The sequence below is a fragment of the Malaya genurostris genome, chromosome 3 (assembly GCF_030247185.1).
Source record: "Malaya genurostris strain Urasoe2022 chromosome 3, Malgen_1.1, whole genome shotgun sequence".
Classification (NCBI taxonomy): Eukaryota; Metazoa; Arthropoda; class Insecta; order Diptera; family Culicidae; genus Malaya; species Malaya genurostris.
In genome coordinates this window covers 115,250,897-115,274,162 of record NC_080572.1, presented here as the reverse complement: position 1 = coordinate 115,274,162, position 23,266 = coordinate 115,250,897, and the positions used below count along the sequence as shown (strand labels likewise).

General features: G+C 34.5%; 1 protein-coding gene and 1 pseudogene across 1 annotated transcript; both read left to right on the top strand.

Annotated features, from left to right (window-relative positions):
• Positions 1-10,297: 10,297 nt before the first annotated feature.
• LOC131435474 (dimethyladenosine transferase 1, mitochondrial-like) lies at positions 10,298-13,229 on the top strand (annotated as a pseudogene).
• A 6,038-nt stretch (positions 13,230-19,267) lies between these two features.
• Positions 19,268-19,957, top strand: LOC131433938 (uncharacterized). Its single transcript, XM_058600559.1, has one exon. It carries the CDS (start codon positions 19,268-19,270, stop codon positions 19,955-19,957), a length of 690 nt encoding a protein of 229 aa, XP_058456542.1.
• Positions 19,958-23,266: the final 3,309 nt, after the last annotated feature.

Below are 23,266 nucleotides of genomic sequence, written 5' to 3'. Positions count from 1 at the left end.
TAATCATTTGACTTATTCAGATAATCATTGTGAAAAATGTCTCCATCAACTGCTGTTGATTCGATTGCCAAGTCTGGTGCTCGACTTCCACCATTGCAAACAATCCGTGATTTAGTGCGATTGTACAAGCTGAGAGCAATCAAACAACTATCGCCAAATTTCCTAATGGACTAAAGGTTAACTAATAAAATTGTGCGTGCTGCGGGAAACATAGCTGATGATTACGTGTTGGAGGTTGGGCCTGGCCCAGGAGGCATAACCTGATCTATCATTAGAATGTTTCCACGCCAACTTGTTGTTGAGAAGGACAGACGTTTTCTGCCAACGTTACGCCAAAGAAGGACAGACGTTTTCTGCCAACGGAGGTGTAATACTGCTAGCTTGGTAATTCAAACTGATGAAATGTTTGAAAATAATACAAATACAAGAAATACACAACAAGCAGTTGAAGCTAGTGAAGTTGAAGCTGCGGAAGAACAAGCATTGTCTAATAGCTTTCCGAATAATGAGGAAACCGATTCAAGCGATCAGGAAGCATTAGCCAATGATGCGGAAGTGCCTCCAAACGATCAGGAAGTATTTTTAAATAATGTACAGCAAGCTGTACTAAACATTCTTGTACTTGGATTTCTAATTATATTTCTAATCCTATTTTTATTTAATCTTTTTCATAGTTTGCTCGATTTTCGCATCAAAACGATTTCTAGTTTCGAGCAAGTTGACTTTTCTAGGAGTTACAATCAAATTTTCAAAATTTCAAAAATGTACTGTGAATTTTGGGATCCAAACGATTTTATTTGGTCATGTTTTAAAAGTTTTATTTCCACTTGTATCTTATGTGACATTTTATTAAATAGACGAGACTTTTAACATAAATATTTCAATATTTTGACAATGTGAATAAAGGAAATAATTAGGTTCCAATAACACAAATATGTAAAAAATTCAGAATATTATGTAAATTCAAGTATTCAAATATATATCTAATAAAAAAATAGAACGGTAACAACAATGAAATTTTTTGAATGTGTGAAATTTGAAACATTGAACATCAGGAAGATTATAATAATACGATAAATATTTTAAAAATCAAAATTTCTAGTTTTCAAATCATTAGAACCAATAGAATTGCTGAATTATGCAGGACGTAAAATAGAATTATTTTGAAAGCGAAATAATACACAAAATTCAAATCAAATAAAAGCAATATTTTGAAACATCACCATTTGGTAATACGTTAATAAATGATATTTTCCAATATGTAAGATAGGATGTGATTTAAAAATTTGCTAAATGCTGAATATGTACAAAAAACATTCCATGATGCAACCAATAATTTCTTATAACTCTTATGGAAATGATCAGAAATCAATGCATAGAATTTATATCAAAAAAAATCAAAATTACATACTAGTTGTGCATGCTTCATGATTTTCTCAATGTTTGAAAAATTTATGTAAATTTCTGAAATATTGCTCAATATATAATCCTCTTTTTCTTCGTAGTTAATAATACAAATTGCTGAACAATTTAAATCATTAGTGTGCAAATAAGTTTCAATGGCCGAAAGATTTAGTGAAACAAAAGATCTGATTTTGAAGTCATTGAAAGATCGCAGGTCGAAATTCAAAGTCTTTTCTGTTGTTATAATCGAGAAAATTAAATTTCTTATTAAATTTTGTATAAAAACTACGATAAAACTATTTAAAAACATTGTTAATTCGGGAGCTTATAGATTTAAAAAGGTATATAATTTCTGATTTATTTTAAGCAGTCTTAAGTTTTCAGTTTACGAAAATGTACATTTGATTAAATTATTTGTAATGTATTTAGTTTTCTAATTTATATTTTTGAAGTAAAAATATAAGGGCAAATGAATTACTTGAACTTTTTCAAAAACATTTGGATTGAATCAATAATCTTAATTATTTTTAGGAAAATGCTCAATACTAAATGTTTGGAATTCTGATTAATCGGCAATCAAAATCAACATCTTAGTTATAAATTTATTAATGTTTTGGAATTTCATGCAGTGGAAATAGTAATGCTGGGAAAGAAAGTCTTTTGTAGCGTTGTGATATTCTTCGATATGCGATGTGCACTTTGTTGATAGTCAAAATCCTAATTTCGTTACTGAGTGATTTAAATTGAAAGTTTGTGAAGTGGTTATAAAAGTCGATTTTTTCAGAACTGATATCCCAATAAAATTTAAATGTGGAAATTCGTTATCAAGATAAATTTTACGTGGGATCAAATTTGAAAAACGTTTGTCAAATCATTTTTTAATTTTCAATTGAAGAACTGGTAATTGATAAACTAATAGCACAAAACATGTAGATTTTTTAGTTCAAACAAATGAAATTTGCATCCAAATTTTAACATTTGAGAAATGAAAAACCAGAGTTGACTTTGAGTTATAATTATAATCGAAAACTTTTTCGTCATGGCTTAACAAGAGATTTCAAAATTTTTTAAGTTTTAAAACAAAATAGTAGAATAGCATTTTAGATTACGATAAGGAGATTATTCATCTAAGTTTGAAAAGCAGATTCTATCGTTATCTCAAAATTAAAAATAAAACGAAGGATCTGTTCTTCAAATCCAGTAATAATATCTTTTGAATTCAATACAAAATATTAAGAATATTAATTCGATTTGTTTATGAAACAAATGACAATTAAATTTCGATGAAAGTTTAACAAAATGTTCAGTTGTAAGAATCTAAATTCGAGGTGGGGGAAAACGCCATTAAATTAAATAAATTACAAACAAGATATCAAGTGAAAAATTAATTTATTTTCTAGATATTCTAAACTGTCTTCATGTCTCAATGTTTGAAAAATTTATGTAAATTTCTGAAATATTGCTCAATATATAATCCTTTTTTTCTTCGTAGTTAATAATACAAATTGCTGAACAATTTAAATCATTAGTGTGCAAATAAGTTTCAATGGCCGAAAGATTTAGTGAAACAAAAGATCTGATTTTGAAGTTATTGAAAGATCGCAGATCGAAATTCAAAGTCTTTTATGTTGTTATAATCGAGAAAATTAAATTTCTTATTAAATTTTGTATAAAAAATACGATAAAACTATATAAAAACATTGTTAATTCGGGAGCTTATAGATTTAAAAAGGTATATAATTTCTGATTTATTTTAAGCAGTCTTAAGTTTTCAGTTTACGAAAATGTACATTTGATTAAATTATTTGTAATGTATTTAGTTTTCTAATTTATATTTTTGAAGTAAAAATATAAGGGCAAATGAATTACTTGAACTTTTTCAAAAACATTTGGATTGAATCAATAATCTTAATTATTTTTAGGAAAATGCTCAATACTAAATGTTTGGAATTCTGATTAATCGGCAATCAAAATCAACATCTTAGTTATAAATTTATTAATGTTTTGAAATTTCATGCAGTGGAAATAGTAATGCTGGGAAAGAAAGTCTTTTGTAGCGTTGTGATATTCTTCGATATGCGATGTGCACTTTGTTGATAGTCAAAATCCTAATTTCGTTACTGAGTGATTTAAATTGAAAGTTTGTGAAGTGGTTATAAAAGTCGATTTTTTCAGAACTGATATCCCAATAAAATTTAAATGTGGAAATTCGTTATCAAGATAAATTTCACGTGGGATCAAATTTGAAAAACGTTTGTCAAATCATTTTTTAATTTTCAATTGAAGAACTGGTAATTGATAAACTAATAGCACAAAACATGTAGATTTTTTAGTTCAAACAAATGAAATTTGCATCCAAATTTTAACATTTGAGAAATGAAAAACCAGAGTTGACTTTGAGTTATAATTATAATCGAAAACTTTTTCGTCATGGCTTAACAAGAGATTTCAAAATTTTTTAAGTTTCAAAACAAAATAGTAGAATAGCATTTTAGATTACGATAAGGAAATTATTCATCTAAGTTTGAAAAGCAGATTCTATCGTTATCTCAAAATTAAAAATAAAACGAAGGATCTGTTCTTCAAATCCAGTAATAATATCTTTTGAATTCAATACAAAATATTAAGAATATTAATTCGATTTGTTTATGAAACAAATGACAATTAAATTTCGATGAAAGTTTAACAAAATGTTCAGTTGTAAGAATCTAAATTCGAGGTGGGGGAAAACGCCATTAAATTAAATAAATTACAAACAAGATATCAAGTGAAAAATTAATTTATTTTCTAGATATTCTAAACTGTCTTCATGTTTGGCTTTGAATACATATGATATTCAAATGTGTTAGAAAGGGTTGGGCGATTTATTAAAAGCATAAAATCACAGATTTTGTGTTTTTAACGAGTTTCATCACATTTGAACTTCCGTTTATGTGAAAAATTCAATTGTACATTTCTATTTGTTAATTTTATTCACAAATGCCTTGTAAAACTTTTTTCGTTATTTACGAAAACTATTAACTCTCGAGTGAGGGCACATGACTTCATATTAATTTTATGCAGTCCGAAGTTGATAGCTTACGAAGTTTTTCGTATAATCAAATTATATGCACAAATGTATGAATTTAATATTTCATCATTTAATAATTAAAAATAATTATAAATGTATAGTAAATTGAAAATGAACAATTGATGTTTGAAAATAACTTAAATTGGTTATAGCCTTATGATGGATTTCATAACTAAAAAAAAAATGTTAAAGTAAGTGTTTAATATTCAAAATTTGATAGTGTTTCAAATTTTGCAGAATATTTGTGAATTCAAATTGTTCCCAGAAGTGTGAAAGCTTTTTAGATTACGGTAATACAATTTATGAATATAAGCTAAAAATCAATCAATCAAACTTGTTGTTCTACTTGATGAGAAAAGTTTAAGCATATTAATTGTGTTTGAAATTTGTTGAAAAATTGACGTGGCAAAATGCTAAAATATATTTTTTTCAAATTTTTTAAATACAAAATTCTGGAAGTGTGTTAAAGTTCGAATAAAATGAAAATATAGGAATATAAAGAAATGATTTTTTGAAAAATAGGAGTAAACAATAGTGAATAATTTCCGTCCCAGTAAAGATCAAGTACTATTAAGTTTAATGTGATGAAGCGAATCAATACTTAAAATAAACTTTATCCCATGTTTTAACGAGTATTACGAAACTACTATTCCCGAAAATTCAGAAACATGTGTTAGGTTAAGTAAATAAAAATTCAAACGTGAGAAAACGAATCAATGTTGAGAACGTGTGCTTCAGTCAAACTGATATAAAATATATAAAAAATTAAAATGAAGAAAGATATAAGATCCGTATTTCAAAATTTCAAGTGTACGAAATGCGTAAAATGGGTATTCTTTTGGATCCTGGACGATCTTCAAATTTTGATTTGGTTAAATGAAATTCGAAAAAATAACGGGTATTCAGGGTTCAAATGTGATAGAAAGGATTGGGCGGGTGATTAAGAGCATAAAATCTTCGATTTTGTGCTTTTAACGGGTTTTATCACATTTGAACTTTCGTTTATCTGAAATAAATTGAACTAAAAACGGAAAAGTTCAACAAGTGAGCATAAACACTTTTGTAAGATATGTTTAATATTTCAAAACTACGGTTCCCGAAAGGTCGGAACATGTATTATGTTAAGTAAAAAAAAGTTCAATGAAAATTAATACAGATATAAGATCGAATACAGTTTCATACAAAAAGTATACGTTGTATTCTGGACGATTTTCAAATTTTGATTTAGCTAAAAGAATTTCAAAAAAACAGCTATTCAGAGTTCAAATGTGATAGAAAGGGTTGGGCGGGTCACATTTGGATTTGAATTTTACCATCTGAAAAATTAATGAAGATAGGTGTGCAATATTAAAAATTTCACTAATTTGTCACTTAAGCGTTTAGTAGAATAATTTCACAATGTATTCATAATCATAAACTTAAAACCTGATATACTGATGATGAATACAATAAGTATTCAAAATATGTATCTGTGATGTAACGTTTATTATACATTTTCAAAGTGTTGTTGTGTATAGTGGGGTGAATATAGTAGGATTAAATGGTGTTGAAACATTATTCGATTTAAAAATTTGATAGTTAAACTTTTAAATATTGAAAATTGCTAGATTATTGTAAGGTAATACAATTTATGGATATAAGCTAAAAAGAATACTGTCGAATTGATTCTTTTGTTTGATGACAAAAGTTCGTAAGGTGTACTTCGAATTGCAATTTGTTCAAAAATTATATGATTGACATGAAGAATACGGTGAAATATATTGAAAATTTAATGTTTCGATATAAAAAATTCTGGAATTATGCATAATTGGGAGTACAATGAAAACATGTGCTTGTAAAAAAAAAGTTTTGTTTTCTGAAAACTAGGATAAAACGTATTGAATAATTTCGGTATCCTCAAAGATACCAAGTATGATTAAGTTCAAAGTGAGGAAGCGAATCAATTCTTAGAACAAACAATATCGCATAAATGATGAGAAGTACGCCAACAAATAGCTATGTCTAGTATTTCAAAACTACTGTTCCTGAAGGGTTAGGTATATGTATTAGGTTAAGTAAATAAAAGTTCAAAGGTGAGAAAACGAATAAATGTTCAGAACAAGTATTTCAGCCAAAAAGATGAAAAGTATACAAAACATGAAAATGAATACAAATATAAGATTGTTAGTTGAAATTAAAAGTATACGAAATTCGAATACGGTTTCAGAAAATAAGTATTCTGTTGAATTCTGGACGATCTTCAAAGTTTGATTTAGCTAAAAGAATTTCGAAAAAACAGGTATTCAGAGTTCAAATGTGATAGAAAGGGTTGGGCGGGTGATTAAGAGCATAGAATCTTCGATTTTGTGCTTTTAACGGGCTTTATCACATTCGAACTTTCGTTTATCTGAAATAAATTGAACTAAAAACGGAAAAGTTCAACAAGTGAGCATAAACACTTTTGTTAGATATGTATAGTTAAAAGTTTGACATTCAAATTCACAAATAACCTTATTATTGTTTGTTTGTTTCATTTTATTAGCGACTTTAACTGTTTTATTAAATTAAAAGTGTGAATAAATTTACCATCTGAAAAAATATTAGAAATAACAGAACAATATTGAAAAATACTAGATTTCAAGTACACAAAAGATTAAAGGATTAATTCGAATTGAAATATGTTTCAAAATTAACAGGTTGATATGGAGAAGATGGTAAAATATTTTGAAAACTGAGGCCCTTATTACCGGTATCACTACACGGTGAAAACCAAGTGAAGTGATTGTGACCCTTATTATCGGTATCACTTCACGGTGAAAATCGAGTGCGGTGAATTCAGGTCCTTAGTACAGAAGTCGCTTCAAAGACAAAAATAATTATTTGGAATAACTTGATGTCGTTATGAACATCACGCCACCAACATTTCGTTGAAAAAATGAGTTTTTTCCACTACAGTGATCACTTCACTATGCGTGATACTGGTAATAGGGAAAATCAAGTGAAGTGACATGTAAGTGAAGTGAATGTGAAAGTGGAAGTGAGAACGGTAATAAGGGCCTGAATGTTTCAATACTCCAAGTAGAAAAAAATCTGGAATTGTACTAAATTGCGAGTAAAATAAAAATATATGTATATGAAAAAAATAATTTTTGAAAGGTTAAACGAAACTATACTGAATAAGTTCGGTCCACCAAAGATCAAATACAATTAAGTTCCAAGTACAGAAGCGAATCAATTCTTAGAAGAAACATTATCGCAAAAACGATGAAAAGTACGCCAACAATTAGTTCTAATATTTAAAAACTACGGTTCCCGAAAGGTAGGAACATGTATTAGGTTAAGTAAATAAAATTTCAATTAAAATTAATACAGATATAAGATCGAATACAGTTTCATATAAAAAGTACACGACGATCTTCAAATTTTGAGTTGGTTAAAAGAAATTCGAAAGAATGAGTATTCAAAGTTCAAATGTGATAGAAAGGGTTGGGTGGGCGATTAAAAGCATAAAATCGGAGATTATGTGCTTTTAACGGGTTTTATCACATTTAAACTTTTGTTTATATGAAACAACTAAACTAAAAAGTTCAAAAAGCAAGGAAAACCACTTTCGTTAGATAATTATAGTTTAATGTTTGACATTCAAATTCACAAACAACCTCATTATTTATACTTCATGAATTGACGGTAAGGACTATATCATAAATGTTTAAAAGAATCTTGAAAATTAACTTCTGGATTTTGGAAATTAATTTAATGTTCAAAGTTTATTCATTATGGCACTATGAAAAATTTTACCTTTAGAAAAATAATAAAGATAAATGTGCAATATTAAAAATTTTATAGCCAAAATTTTAAATACTGCAAATTCATAGATTACGATAATATAATTTATGAATGTAAGCTAAAAAACTACAACCGAATTAATTGTTTTATTTGATGACAAAAGCTTGGAAAATTTAATTCGATTTGAAATTTGTTTAAAAAATACCAGATTAAAGTGGAGAAGACGGTGAAATGTATTGAATATTTAATGTTTGGATATATAAAAATTCTGGAGTTATGCCTAATTGGGAGTAAAATGAAAACATGTGCTTGTGCAAAAAAAAAAACTTTTTATAAACTAGGATAAAATATATTGAATAATTTCGGTATCCTCAAAGATACCATTATAATTAAGTTAAAAGTGAGGAAGCGAATCAACTCTTAGAACAAACATTATCGCATAAACGATGAGAAGTGCGTCAACAAATAGTTCTGTCTAGTATTTCAAAACTACTGTTTCTGAAGGGTTAGGAATATGTATAAGGTTAAGTAAATAAAAGTTCAAAGGTGAGAAAACGAATAAATGTTCAGAACAAGTATTTCAGCCAAAAAGATGAAAAGTATACAAAACATGAAAATGAATACAAATATAAGATTGTTACTTGAAATTAAAAGTATACGAAATTCGAATACGGTTTCAGAAAATAAGTATTCTGTTGAATTCTGGACGATCTTCAAAGTTTGATTTGGCTAAAAGAATTTCGAAAAAACAGGTATTTAGAGTTCAAATGTGATAGAAAGGGTTGGGCGGGCGATTAAGAGCATAGAATCTTCGATTTTGTGCTTTTAACGGGCTTTATTACATTCGAACTTTCGTTTATCTGAAATAAATTGAACTAAAAACGGAAAAGTTCAACAAGTGAGCATAAACACTTTTGTTAGATATGTATAGTTAAAAGTTTGACATTCAAATTCACAAATATCCTTATTATTGTTTGTTTGTTTCATTTTATTAGCGACTTTAACTGTTTTATTAAATTAAAGATTAAGTGTGAAGAAATTTCCCATCTGAAAAAATATTAGAAATAACAGAACAATATTGAAAAATACTAGATTTCAAGTACACAAAAGATTAAAAGATTAATTCGAATTGAAATATGTTTCAAAATTAACAGGTTGATATGGAGAAGATGGTAAAATATATTGAAAACTGAATGTTCAATACTCAGAGTTGAAAAAAATCTGGAATTGTACTAAATTGCGAGTAAAATAAAAATATATGTATATGATAAAAATAATTTTTGAAAGGTTAGACGAAACTATACTGAATAAGTTCGGTACCACCAAAGATCAAATACAATTAAGTTCCAAGTACAGAAGCGAATCAATTCTTAGAAGAAACATTATCGCAAAAACGATGAAAAGTACGCCAACAATTAGTTCTAATATTTAAAAACTACGGTTCCCGAAAGGTAGGAACATGTATTAGGTTAAGTAAATAAAATTTCAATTAAAATTAATACAGATATAAGATCGAATACAGTTTCATATAAAAAGTACACGACGATCTTCAAATTTTGAGTTGGTTAAAAGAAATTCGAAAGAATGAGTATTCAAAGTTCAAATATGATAGAAAGGGTTGGGCGGGCGATTAAAATCATAAAATCGTAGATTTTGTGCTTTTAACGGGTTCTATCACATTTGAACTTTTGTTTATATGAAACAAATTAAACTAAAAAGTTCAAAAAGCAAGGAAAACCACTTTCGTTAGATAATTATAGTTTAATGTTTGACATTCAAATTCATAAACAACCTCATTATTTATACTTCATGAATTGACGGTAAGGACTAAATCATAAATTTTTAAAAGAATCTTGAAAATTAACTTCTGGATTTTGGAAATTAATTTAATGTTCAAAGTTTATTCGTTATGGCACTATGAAAAATTTTACCTTTAGAAAAATAATGAAGATAAATGTGCAATATTAAAAATTTTAAATACTGCAAATTCATAGATTACGATAATATAATTTATGAATGTAAGCTAAAAAACTACAACCGAATTAATTGTTTTATTTGATGACAAAAGTTCGAAAAATTTAATTCGATTTGAAATTTGTTTAAAAAATATCAGAATGAAGTGGAGAAGACTGTGAAAAGTATTGAATATTTAATGTTTGGATATATAAAAATTCTGGAATTATGAATAATTGGGAGTAAAATGAAAACATGTGCTTGTGCAAAAAAAAAAACTTTTTATAAACTAAGATAAAATATATTGAATAATTTCGGTATCCTCAAAGATACCATTATAACTATGTTAAAAGTGAGGATGCGAATCAATTCTTAAAACAAACATTATCGCATAAACGATGAGAAGTGCGCCAACAAATAGTTCTGTCTAGTTTTTCAAAACTACTGTTTCTGAAGGGTTAGGAACATGTATTAGGTTGAGTAAATAAAAGTGCAAAGGTGAGAAAACGAATAAATGTTCAGAAAAAGTATTTCAGGGAAAAAAAATTACACAATATTTGAAAATGAATACAAATATAAGATCGTTACTGAAATAAATTAAACTAAAATAATGAAATAAATAAAACTTAAAACGGAAAAGTTGAACAAGTAAGCAAAACCGCTTCTGTTAGATATTTATAGTATAATGTTCACAAACAACATCATTGTTTATTCTTTATGAATTTCCGGCAAGGAAAATTGTTACGATGGAGTATAAAGATGATGTCAAGGCTTTATTTCCTGATAAAGGTATCTTTGTTTTATGGATCTTGAATGATCCAATTTTTGCTGAATGAATTAAATATAATGTGTCCAAAGAACTTATAGAAGCGTTGAAAACAAAACGTTTTGTTTTGAATGGAATTATAGATTTGAAGTTTGAAAACCTAATTTTGAGTGCAGGCACATTATTTCTGATCAATTTTATGCAGTCCAAGGTTGAAATGTTACGAAAGTAAGGTTTTGAGTAAAATATACTCAAATTTTGACAGCTTCGTTCCTTACTCCAAAATGAGTAGATAGATGGTAATTCAAGTTCAGAGTACGTGCACTTTTTAATGAATTTGAGTGGTGTGTCACTCAATTTTGAGTTATGTTCAACGAGAGTGTAGATTGTTCATACGAAAAAGTTTTATTTTTGCTTCTTGGGAGATTCGTATTAAATTTAGGAAATCTGTATCAAATCTGTACTCTGTATGCGTATGTAAAAATCTGTATAATACAGATAAATCTGTATAAATGGCATCTCTGGCGTTTATTTAGCCGTCTGGCAGCCATGCGTGCCAAATAATTTTTAGTGTATCTCCCATTACTTTATGCGACCTTATGAAATGCTGACGTCCATTTAATGTGCATGTAGGGATGTCGGATTTTTCGAATTACTCGGATAGTCTATAATCGATTATAATTTGCGAACTAATCGATTAAATTTTAATCGATTAGGTGGGGTTTTTTCGAATACTCGATTATTTATATTGATTTTTTTGATATACTCAATTAGTTTAATAATCGAATATGGAGGTTTCTATGCCCGATAAAATATGAACGCTGGGTTGCCGATAAAATATGAACGGTTGCAATATGGGTGGCCAATATATTTCCTGATGTAAATATATATGTTAGAGTGATTCACACGTGGCATCAGGCGACTATCATCGGTTAGGAACGTTTACGGAACAAGAACATTAATTTTAAGCAATTTATATGAAGGGAGACAACGTCGAGTTTACGGAACATTTTGACGTCAGGTACATGAGTAATATTCGGCTAAAAACTTAAACTCAATCTTGACGTCGATCGAAGTTGATTGATCGTCTGAATCGTGTTTAATGCTGGCGTTTCCTGATGAAAACAAACCAGTCTAATTTCAAAATTGACGACAGTAGCCGTAAATTGAAAAAATCAGAAAATGATTTCATACGTTTAATAGAACAGCAGAACCTACAACGTGTTGAGAAATTGCAACGTCAACGGAGAAACAATAAAATTACCGTGCTAGTACTGGGAGGTACCGTACTTGGTACCTACCTGTATTCAATGCTATCGGTAAAACAAGAGACATTTTCAGGCGATTTCGAAGAATCACGAAAAGTAGATTTGCCGGAGAAACAATATAAATTTACCCTGTTCCCATTTCAGTTATATAGTAAGTTGCAATTTCATAATCTTGCATACATGAAACTTAATCATTTTACTTATTCAGATTATTTTTGTGAAAAATCAACTGCTGTTAATTCGATTGCCAAGTCTGGTGCTCGACTTCCACCATTGCCAACAATCCGTGATTTAGTGCGATTGTACAAGCTGAGAGCAATCAAACAAATATCGCCAAATTTCCTAATGGACTAAAGGTTAACTAATAAAATTGTGCGTGCTGCGGGAAACATAGCTGATGATTACGTGTTGGAGGTTGGGCCTGGCCCAGGAGGCATAACCCGATCTATCATTAGAATGTTTCCACGCCAACTTGTTGTTGAGAAGGACAGACGTTTTCTGCCAACGTTACAGCTTCAAAGGAACTTCTCCAGTAATGAATCAAATCTGGAGTCGGGCAAAAACGAAATTTCTCATACCCGGAAAAGCATTTGTACCCAAACCGGACGTTGATGTAGGCGTAGTCACCATCATCCCGCTGAAAAAAAGTCTCACCACCGTTCACTTTGATGTTGTGGAGAAAGTTATTCGTCATATATTTTCGATGCGTCAAAAGTACTGTCGTCGGGGCATCGAAAATCTGTATCCACCTGAAAGACGTGATGAGCTTACCGAGCTGACGTTTCGCATGGCGGATGTTGATCCTTTGGCCCGATCCTTTCAGCTATCGACGGAAGAATGTTTGAGAATAGCTGTAGCGTACGATGAAATGATAATAATCAATCTCGGTATGGAGCATTATAATTATCGAGCACCAAAACAATTTGTCGAGGAGGTTAAAAATAATTTGTAATTAGTGTGCCTGTAGTAATAAAAATAGTAAAACATTTTTCGAAATTTTGAAGTAATGGGGTCATACCTCTAAAAAAGTTTTTTCATCTTTGTCATCTTAAAAATAACCTTGAATAACCATTTTTCCAAAATGGAGGAAAATGGGAAATCCAATGATCGTCACTGTGAAGCCATTCTACCCAATTCAAGCAGTACGGCAAAAAACGAACGGATGTACAAAACGAAAACAAACGATGAACAACAGCAACGTAGAATGAATTTGTAGATTCGGGGTTTCCAAGAGTATTGCTTATTTATATTTATTGACAGGTGCAGCGACTGGCAACTCGCTTGATAGAGCTGTGCTGTCAAGAGTGAAAATTTTCTCGCGGGCTGACAACACCGCCTACCTTGTTCGTTTTTGTTGGCGCGCTTACTTCGCGTCCATTTTTTTTATCCATTCGAGATTCGAGTTACGACTTTCATACGGTTAACATCGTTTTAATAAAAGTTATTTTATTTATTACTGTAATCCTCAAATACTGATTCCACTGTAGTTTGATGACGGCCCAATAGGTTATGGGCCCAGCAGTATCGAGGATAGTGAAATAAAAGGTCGAACCGTTTTTGAAGTGCAAAAGATTTTGCGGATCCGGTGCAAGTGAAAAAAAATGGCGGACGCAAAAGTGTCGTTCGATAAATTGAATGACCATAATTTCGCCGTGTGGAAGTTCAAAATGGAACTGTTCCTGCTGAAGTAGAGTTTGCTGGATGTTGTTCTGGCCGCTAAGCCTGAAGAGCCGAAAACGGAGTGGATCCTGAAAGACGGAAAAGCTCGCGCGATGATCGGTTTGGCTGTGGAGGACACGCAACTGGTGCATATTATCCGGAAGACCACCGCGAAAGAAATGTGGGATACATTGAAGAAAATTCATGAGGAATCATCGTTATCTTCGACGCTGCACGTTTTGCGAAAATTGTGTTTGATGCGGTTATCGGAGGAGGGCAACCTGTTGGAGCATCTCAATGAGATGACAGTGTTGCATAACCAGTTAGAAGTGATGGGAGAAGGACTAAAGGACAGAGTGTTTATGGCGCTGATTCTTTCGAGCCTTCCGATGTCGTACGGTATTCTGATCAATGTGATCGAGAATCGACCGGAAGCGGAAGTGACTGTATACTTTGAGAAGAGCAAATTGCGTGAAGAATGGCGTCGTAGACAAGCCTGTGAAAGTGTTGAAGAAAGCAAAGAAAAGGCTTTGAAAATTGTGAGTGGTAAGAACAAAATTGAGAAGAAAAAGAAAGAAGTTGTTTGCCACTACTGCCATCTACCGGGACATTATCGTCGCGAGTGTTCAAAATTTCTGCTGGACAAATCGGATAGTGACAAAAAGGATGCTAGAAAAGCAAATTTGGCCTACCCGGTGAACGACCATTATTAGGTTAAAACCGGGGGTAAATAAACGATATAATAATAATAATAACAAATTTGGCCGTTGAAGTGCCGAGTGCGGTTGAAATATGTTTGGCTGCTGCTACTCCGTGTGATACCAGCAAATGGTATTTGGATTCCGGGGCGACGTTGCACATGACGAGTGACGCTAGCTTGCTGAACAATGTGAGCCAAAACAAGTCAGTGGAAATTTGTTTGGCTGATGGCACTCGAATCAAGTCCGGTGGTTCGGGTATTGGAAAAGTCGTATCGGTTACGGGAAATGGACTCCAAGCGAACGTTACACTGAACGATGTGTACCATGTACCGACTCTGGCCGGAAACTTGCTGTCCGTTGGCAAGATCTGTGATCTCGGGTATCGTGTTGTTTTCGAGAAAGATGCTTGTCGAGTCCTACGTAAACAGGAAGCTGTACTGGTGGGCGAGAGAAGCGGAGGTTTATATAGCTTGAAGCAATTTCCCGAGCAGGCAATGGTGAGCACCCTGAAGCATCCTGAGTTGTGCGAGCATTTGTGGCATCGTAGGTTTGGACACCGTAATCCGGAGGTGATTTCGAAGATTGTGCGAAACGATTTGGGATTCGGCCTGAAATTACAGAGGTGTGATGTAGAAACGGTTTGTGGTATTTGTTTGGAATGCAAGATGAATCGAATAACGTTTCCCAAGCGTTCCGAGAGCAAATCGTCTGCGATTGGTGATCTGGTCCATTCGGACGTTGGTGGCCCGATGGAAGTTTCGACACCCAGTGGAAACCGGTTTTACGTTACGATGATCGACGATTTTAGTGGGTATACTGTGGTGTATCTGTTGAAGGCGAAGTCTGATGTGGACTCAACGGTACGGGAATATTGTGCAATGGTGAAAAACCAGTTCGGACGTTTTCCTAGGGTCATCCGTACGGATGGAGGAGGAGAATATTCGAGTACGATATTCAGGAAGTTCCTGGCTGAGAACGGGATTATTCTGCAGCAAACGGCGCCGTATTCTCCGCAGCAGAACGGTAAAGCGGAAAGGAAGAATCGATACGAGGTGGAAATGGTGCGGTGTTTACTCTTGGAAGCGGGATTGGACAAGAAATACTGGGGTGAGGTGTTATGCACGGCGAACTACCTGCAAAATCGCCTACCTTTGTCTGTTCTTGAGAAGACGCCCTACGAGTTGTGGCACGGTAGAAAACCTTCGTACGTTTATCTGCGCATTTTCGGCTCTGAGGCGTATGTGCACGTTCCAAAGGAGAAACGGAGAAAGCTAGACGCCAAAGCAATCAAGCTCGTGTTCGTGGGATATGCTGAGGGAAAGAATGTCAGCTATAATAAAGTGGGAGCGATGTTTTAGCTAACGCCGTCTCTGGAAGCATTGCTGGCAACACAAGCAAGAGAAACAAAAGCTGTGAATAAAACCTGTTACTGTTCAATAGAAAAGCGACGAATAAAGACGTGTACACTAACCGGTCCCGTGTAAACTTTTTATTCCTTTTAACTCACGCAATTCCCGGTTGTTCCGTTCTTGGGAAGTATTTCCGCTGTTTTTAACCTGTACGTGGGAACCCGTGTGCCCACAAGGAAAGCATATCGTTTTCTGGATATTAAGGATGATACCATCGTAATAAGTCGAGACGCGAAATTCGTCGAGTTGACTGGATCCGCAATAGCACGAAATCTGTGGAAGTGGCAGTTTCACCCCAAATAAAAAGTTCTGGTGAGGTCATCATATCTCTAGGAGATACGAACGTCGAAGACACTAAAGAAAACCCCGAGATAGCTCCAGAAGAGGTAGCGGAATCGGATTTGGATGATTCTATGTACGAGAATGCAACTGAAGCAAATTCGTCGTTTTCCGATTCTCTCATAGCAGCAAGAAAATCTTTGAGGCCTACGAAGGGTATAGCTCCACGTCGCTTGATCGAAGAACTTTTCGTGGCGAGCACTCTTCTCCCAGAGGAGGAGATGGAACCGATAACGTTTCAAGAAGCTTTGGACTGCGAAAAGAGTGCTGAGTGGAGAACCGCAATGATAGAAGAGCTGAAATCGCACATGGACAACCGTACCTGGGAGCTGGTAGACCTTCCTGCTGGGAGGAAAACAGTGGGATGTAAGTGGGTTTACAAGATCAAACGCAATGCTGTTGGAGAAGCCGTGAAATACAAAGCTCGTTTAGTGGCACAAGGATTTTGTCAAAAGTATGGAGAAGACTACGACGAAGTTTTCGCGCCTGTAACCAAGCTGGCTACGTTGAGAGTTTTTTAGCGATCGCAGCTAAACGGAAGCTGAAACTGAAGCACTTCGACGTAAAGACGGCATATCTATACGGAGTGCTAGAAGAGGAGATCTACATGCGTCAACCGACTGGCTACGTGATCAAAGGAAAAGAAAATAGTGTTTGTAGATTGAAGAAGAGCATCTACGGACTTAAACAATCTGCTCGTTGCTGGAACAATCGCCTGCACTCCGTGTTCATGGGCCTGAAGTTTGAACAGAGTCGAGCTGATCCGTGTCTTTACACGAAGGTGGTCAACGGGAAGCGTATTTATTTGTTGGTCTACGTCGACGACATTTTGATTGGTTGTGAAAGCGAGGAGGAGATCGAAAAGATCTACACAGCGCTGAGTCAGGAGTTTGAGATGACCAACCTGGGAGATGCGAATTATTTCCTGGGTATGGAAATCAAGAACGAGAGTGGCATGTACGGCATTACCCTGGAGAGCTACATCGATCGAGTAGCAGAGAGATTTGGTTTGGCTGATGCAAAATGTGCGAAAACCCCGATGGAGGGTGGATTCACCAAAACACGAGAAGATAGTCCTCTACTTACGACTACTTACTGTAGCCGACCCTTGCCGATCCCTAACCAGCGTGCAGTTTATAGCGCCACTTCCCTATAAGGAAGACTGCACGCCACGATGTGTTTGCCCGGATGAGACTCTCCTTAGGGCGAGTTCCCGAAGAAGGTCAACGAAAAAAAATGAATCAGGATCGGTCAAGTTAGGCTAACCAAAAACTAGTCTCCAAAGACGGGTAGATGACCCTATTATCAGTCAGCAGCAATCACCGAAACCTCATTACCCTCAGACAATCAACGGTGAGAAAGTTACCCGTGCCTAACATTATCATCATGGGCAGTGCAGCTATCTGCCACCAGATAGCGTAAACCTAATGGAAGCTGAACTTACAGCACACATTCAAATTCCGCTGAGCGGAAGACAGCCATCAACGAAAAAGCTCTAACGAAGTGACGCAAACATACGGAAAACCTCACCAAATACCTGTAGTGTTACGATTACAATTGAGCTACGTTCAGGCATTGAAATAAATAGTCATTTATTAACGAAAAACGGTTAGACTTTATATTGCATGTCTGTATTGGATTTTCTAATTTCCTATCTAGCCTATCTCCTATGTGCGTGCGTGATTTCTCTCCCTACTTGTGCTCATTGACCATTTGTGCTTTCCTCCCCCACTTTCTCAGGCGACGACGTCACTCCACGGCTCCAGCAATGAGATGTGCTTCGCACTCGGGTGACTAATAAAATGGGTTATGTGTGGCGTTCAAAAATGGTGCCACAAAAACATGATGGCCGACATACAACCCTCAATTTATGGACGCGTCCCTACTTCCGTTTTTAAACGGGATTTTATTTATAGTGCACTTAAAACGGTTTTGAATCACGGGGGCGTCTTCAGTGGACGCCGCCCCACTATCTAGCAAGAACGATACGGACTCACCAGTGGTTTCTGCGTCTGCTGCTTACTGTTGGTGGTGGCTGCTGAGTCGATCGTCGTTTTATTGGTGATGGCGGTGATGACGATTCTGGGTATTCACGTAACCGGTGATCTACTACACCGATTCTGGCCGACGTTCGCTGGCTGCTACTAACGGTCAGTTGACGGACCGACTTTTTCCGGCGGTGTAACGGTTGCCGGAGTTTTGAATTTTCGTCCGTTGGTGGACTCTGGCCCGCGTACGGTGCTTGCTTCCTTCCTCTCTTTGGTCGTAGCTGCGTAGAATAGATGAAAAGAAACGAATGCCGTCTGGCTGATGCAGACGGGGTCATTAGCACATTGGTGAGGTCAATGGCACGATTTGAGCAAATTTACCTTATTCTTGTTTTACTTCGCACGCACTATTCTTTACACGCACTACTTATCGTGGAAATCACTACTATCTTAGCAATCACTAATCTAAGCAAATGAGGGAGACAAATATTTAGGGAAACTTTACGTAATAATACGTCACTTTATTACCTATCTGAAACTAACACCGGACAACTACGCGAAGCTTCCACTAAGTTTGGCGGACTGGGACGAAATAAACTAGCATTGGAAATCCTCAGATTAGGGAAGGTAATTTCGTACGAATTCACCGGAAATACGTATTGTCCCATAATTTCATCGGACAAATTCGGCGATCAATGACCCCACTGACTGTTTTATTCGGTTAACCAATCCTTGGCGCCATTCCTCCCCTCCATCATACATTATTCGCGAGGAATCTTCGTGAATTTCACTCTAAGGAGAGACTCAACGAATTATTCTACTTAAATGAGGGGAAAATTTTATTAGGGTGTTGCGCCAAAGTTAACCAACGATAGGTTGTATAACTGTTGGCGTAATTATTGAAATCGATCTACTGGATGCTTGAAACTTATTGCTGAATAAGGTATGACTGCTACAACAAACACGCAGTACAGAAGTCTTGTGGGGGCGTTGTTGTATATCGCTGTCTGTGCAAGACCAGATATTGCTGCTAGCGTTTCAATTTTGGGAAGATCCGTGTGTGCTCCGACGAATGCCGATTGGGTGGCTGCAAAACGAGTTGTACGGTACTTAAAAGGAACGAAGGATTGGCAGTTACGTTACGGAGATCCTGATGGAAAGCTGGTGGGATACTCAGATGCAGATTGGGCGGGTGACTTGAAAACTCGAAAATCGACCAACGGAACTGTCTTCATGTACGCAGGAGGAGCTGTTTCATGGATAAGCCGTCTTCAGAATTTCGTGACGTTATCATCCATGGAATCCGAGTACGTGGCGTTGAGTGAGGCGAGCCAGGAGGCTGTTTGGCTTCTGAACTTGCTGGAAGATTTCGGAGAACCATCACCTAAGCCAATACCACTGTGGGAGGACAACCAGAGCTGCATTAAGTTTGTTTCATCTGAAAGAACAACTAAGCGTTCCAGACACATCGAGACACGGCAGTGTTACATCAAAGAGTTGTGTGATGCACAGGTGCTGAATCTGATGTATTGTCCAACTACCGAAATGGTCGCGGATTTACATACCAAGGCGCTTGGCCAGGTAAAGCTTCGGAAGTTTGCTGGTATGCTTGGATTGTCCGGCAGTAGTCGCTGAGGAGGAGTATTGACAGGTGCAGCGACTGGCAACTCGCTTGATAGAGCTGTGCTGTCAAAGTGGAAATTTTCTCGCGGGCTGACAACACCGCCTACCTTGTTCGTTTTTGTTGGCGCGCTTACTTCGCGTCCATTTTTTTTATCCATTCGAGTTACAACTTTCATACGGTTAACTTCGTTTTAATAAAAGTTATTTTTTTTTATTACTGTAATCCTCAAATACTGATTCCACTGTAGTTTGATGACGGCCCAATAATTTTCACCCCTTTGCTCTTCTGTGCGGTGAACAGTTCAACGTTATTTGAGACAGATGTGAGTCATAGGAAACTTAGCACTGAATATGTATGAATGAGTTGGTAACACGAAGAATGTCGGAATGCGAAATGTCACTGCTGTTGAAAAATAATCAATCAGCGCACGATCCAAATAACATAGTAATCGTTGGATACAAGTATGCACAGTAAATGATTGTTATGAAACATAAACATTCGATACCAACACCCCTGGTAACGTAGTAACCGGGATGAAAAATTAGAGGGTTGTATGCAAGACACGACCGATTACGATTACATTAAAAATGAAATAATTCTAAGGTTAACCCATAATTAATACAAAAATAAAGATGATGGTGGATTCATTAAACAGTGAAGAATTACAAACTTACTCTGCTTTTAGTGTTTACATTTTTGGCGAATGATCCAAATGACAATTAGATTCTTTCAAAACAATTGATTCTACTCTATTTTATGCCTTCAACAAATTTGTACATTTGACAATTTTTGGAAAATATCCTTTAAATGAAAGTCAATTATGATGATTTCAAAGTTACTTAAAAGATCAATTTTGGATACGAGCAACCTCAACATATAAATCTGGACAAATGAAACGATTTTATATCATAATAATTTTCAAGACAGATAACGTACAAACTCAATCATTTTATAAACAGCGATTAGAGAAGATATTAATTATTTTGATCGAAAAATGTGAATGTGAAAAATTTGAATAACCGTCAACCAATAAACTCAGTATAATAGTGTAATTTTAATGATCCTTCGTTAAAAAGCGTCGATAATCCTCGGAAAGTGTCTGAAAATAGAATGGCAGCAATACAAGGAAGAAAATATGTGACACAGTCCGCAGTACATATTTTGTTACTTACATTGATTTTCACTTTTGCATATTAAGGAACCAATGCATATGCAACCAAATTCCTTAATTTTGTTCATATTATAACTTGATCATATTATAACTTGATTTTATTAATACATGAACGAATTTGTCATTGTTACAACGCATGTAGTGATAAGACACTTGTTGTTTTGATGTAAATGATAATTTAACTGAAACTGGCGGTGACCCGAGTTTAGTAAGGATTTAAATGATATATGTAAAATCGCAGATCAGCTTGTCTTGATTTTATCTTTAATACTGTATTTTATTGCATTTGATAATTCTATATATGTGAGTAGGTGAAACTTATTTGTACTAAGTTCCAAATCTTTTGAAGCGTTCTATTCCTGGTGGGACAACAGCTTGTTCAAATCGATACTGCATAACGATTTGCATTGCATTATTTTTGCTACACTTAGTCGGGATCCCTTCTATAAGATTCTTGGAAGCAAGATTAGACCAAAATATTATACTTTATACTTCAATTAGGTTAAACGATTATTATTTGGTTTAATAATAGAGTCTGAGGGATTATGCTGAGAGATAGTTCTTTGTATTTAGCCATATTTAATGAAAAAGAATTATGTATGATTATCATCATAACACAACTTTATACTGAATTTATTTGCGCGCCACCGTGTTGTTCGTATGTAAATGGAGATTTCAGCAGGTAAACTACCCGTTGACAAATTAAAACATTTTTAAACTTTTTCGAATCAAGTGCTTCAAATTAGATTCGAAAAATCTATCGCCGATAATTCTAAGTTGGCCTGCTAGTTACCGGAGAATCAAGATAAGCCATGGGTAAACTAAAGCAGAAATGTATTCGTGCATATATTTTTAGATTCCCTTTTGTGCTATAGTTCATACTGCGCAAATCGGACGAGAGTTTGACATCATTCACTGAGACTGTCGTGGCTCGTGAAAACATAGTTCAATTCAATCCAATCTTTCAATGGTATGCAATTGAAATACTTAAATGACGTTACCGCAAAGGTTTAAGTTAAATGTTTTCGAATCGATTGGTAGTTAAATTATATAAATTCATCAACAAATGACTGAGTTCTAAGCGTTCAAAATTATGATAGAAAAAGGCTACGCGCTTATTTTTGCATTTTTTGCCTTTCTCTATAGAAAGGTTTTAGAATTGCTGGAAAAACCGACTTTCGAACGGAGCCTCGGAGACCCATAGTGTTATATACCATTCGACTCAGTTCGTCGAGATCGGAAAATGTCTGTGTGTGTGTGTGTGTGTGTGTGTGTGTGTGTGTGTGTGTGTGTGTGTGTGTGTGTGTGTGTGTGTGTGTGTGTGTGTGTGTGTGTGTGTGTGTGTGTGTGTGTGTGTGTGTGTGTGTGTGTGTGTGTGTGTGTGTGTGTGTGTGTGTGTCTATATGTATGTATGTGTGTGTATGTGTGTGAACTTTTCGAAGATATTTGAACGCGCTCGATTTTCTCAGAGATGGTTGAACCGATTTGAACAAACTTGGACTCGTTTGAAAGCTACTGTTGGGCCATTGATCAAGTTCGAAGATCAAGTGGCTGTGACTTTTGGTTCCGGAGATATGATTGTATAAGTGACGTAACCGACAAAAAGCGTTGTATTTGAACGCGCTCAATTTTTCTCAGAGATGGCTGATCCGATTTTAACAAACTTAGGCTCGTTTGAGACTGTCATTGGCTCGTGGAAACATAGGTCAATTCCATCCAATGCAATTGAAATACTTAAATGACGTTACCGCATAAGTTTAAGTTCCATGATTTCGAATCGATTGGTAGTTAAATTATAAAAAATTCATCAACAAATGACTGAGTTCTAAGCGTTCAAAACTATGACAGTAAAAGGTTACGCCGACGACACGACCAGGCACTCCGAAGAAAAATCTGAACAAAAAGTGTTCGTGAGTGATTTACCGCCAGTTACCATAAATATAGCGACCCCTCGATAATCATGAAAATAAACTTCTTGAGCAACACTGTTTAAGTTGCTATGAACTAGTTACCAAGGAGCGCTATTATAAATAAACAAATCATTTGAGAAAGTTGTGAAACGTTTATATAAATTTAAATTTTGTTTCAACGTTCTTTTTAGATTTACACCGACCACAATAGTACAATAACTAAATCTGGTACTAGAAGT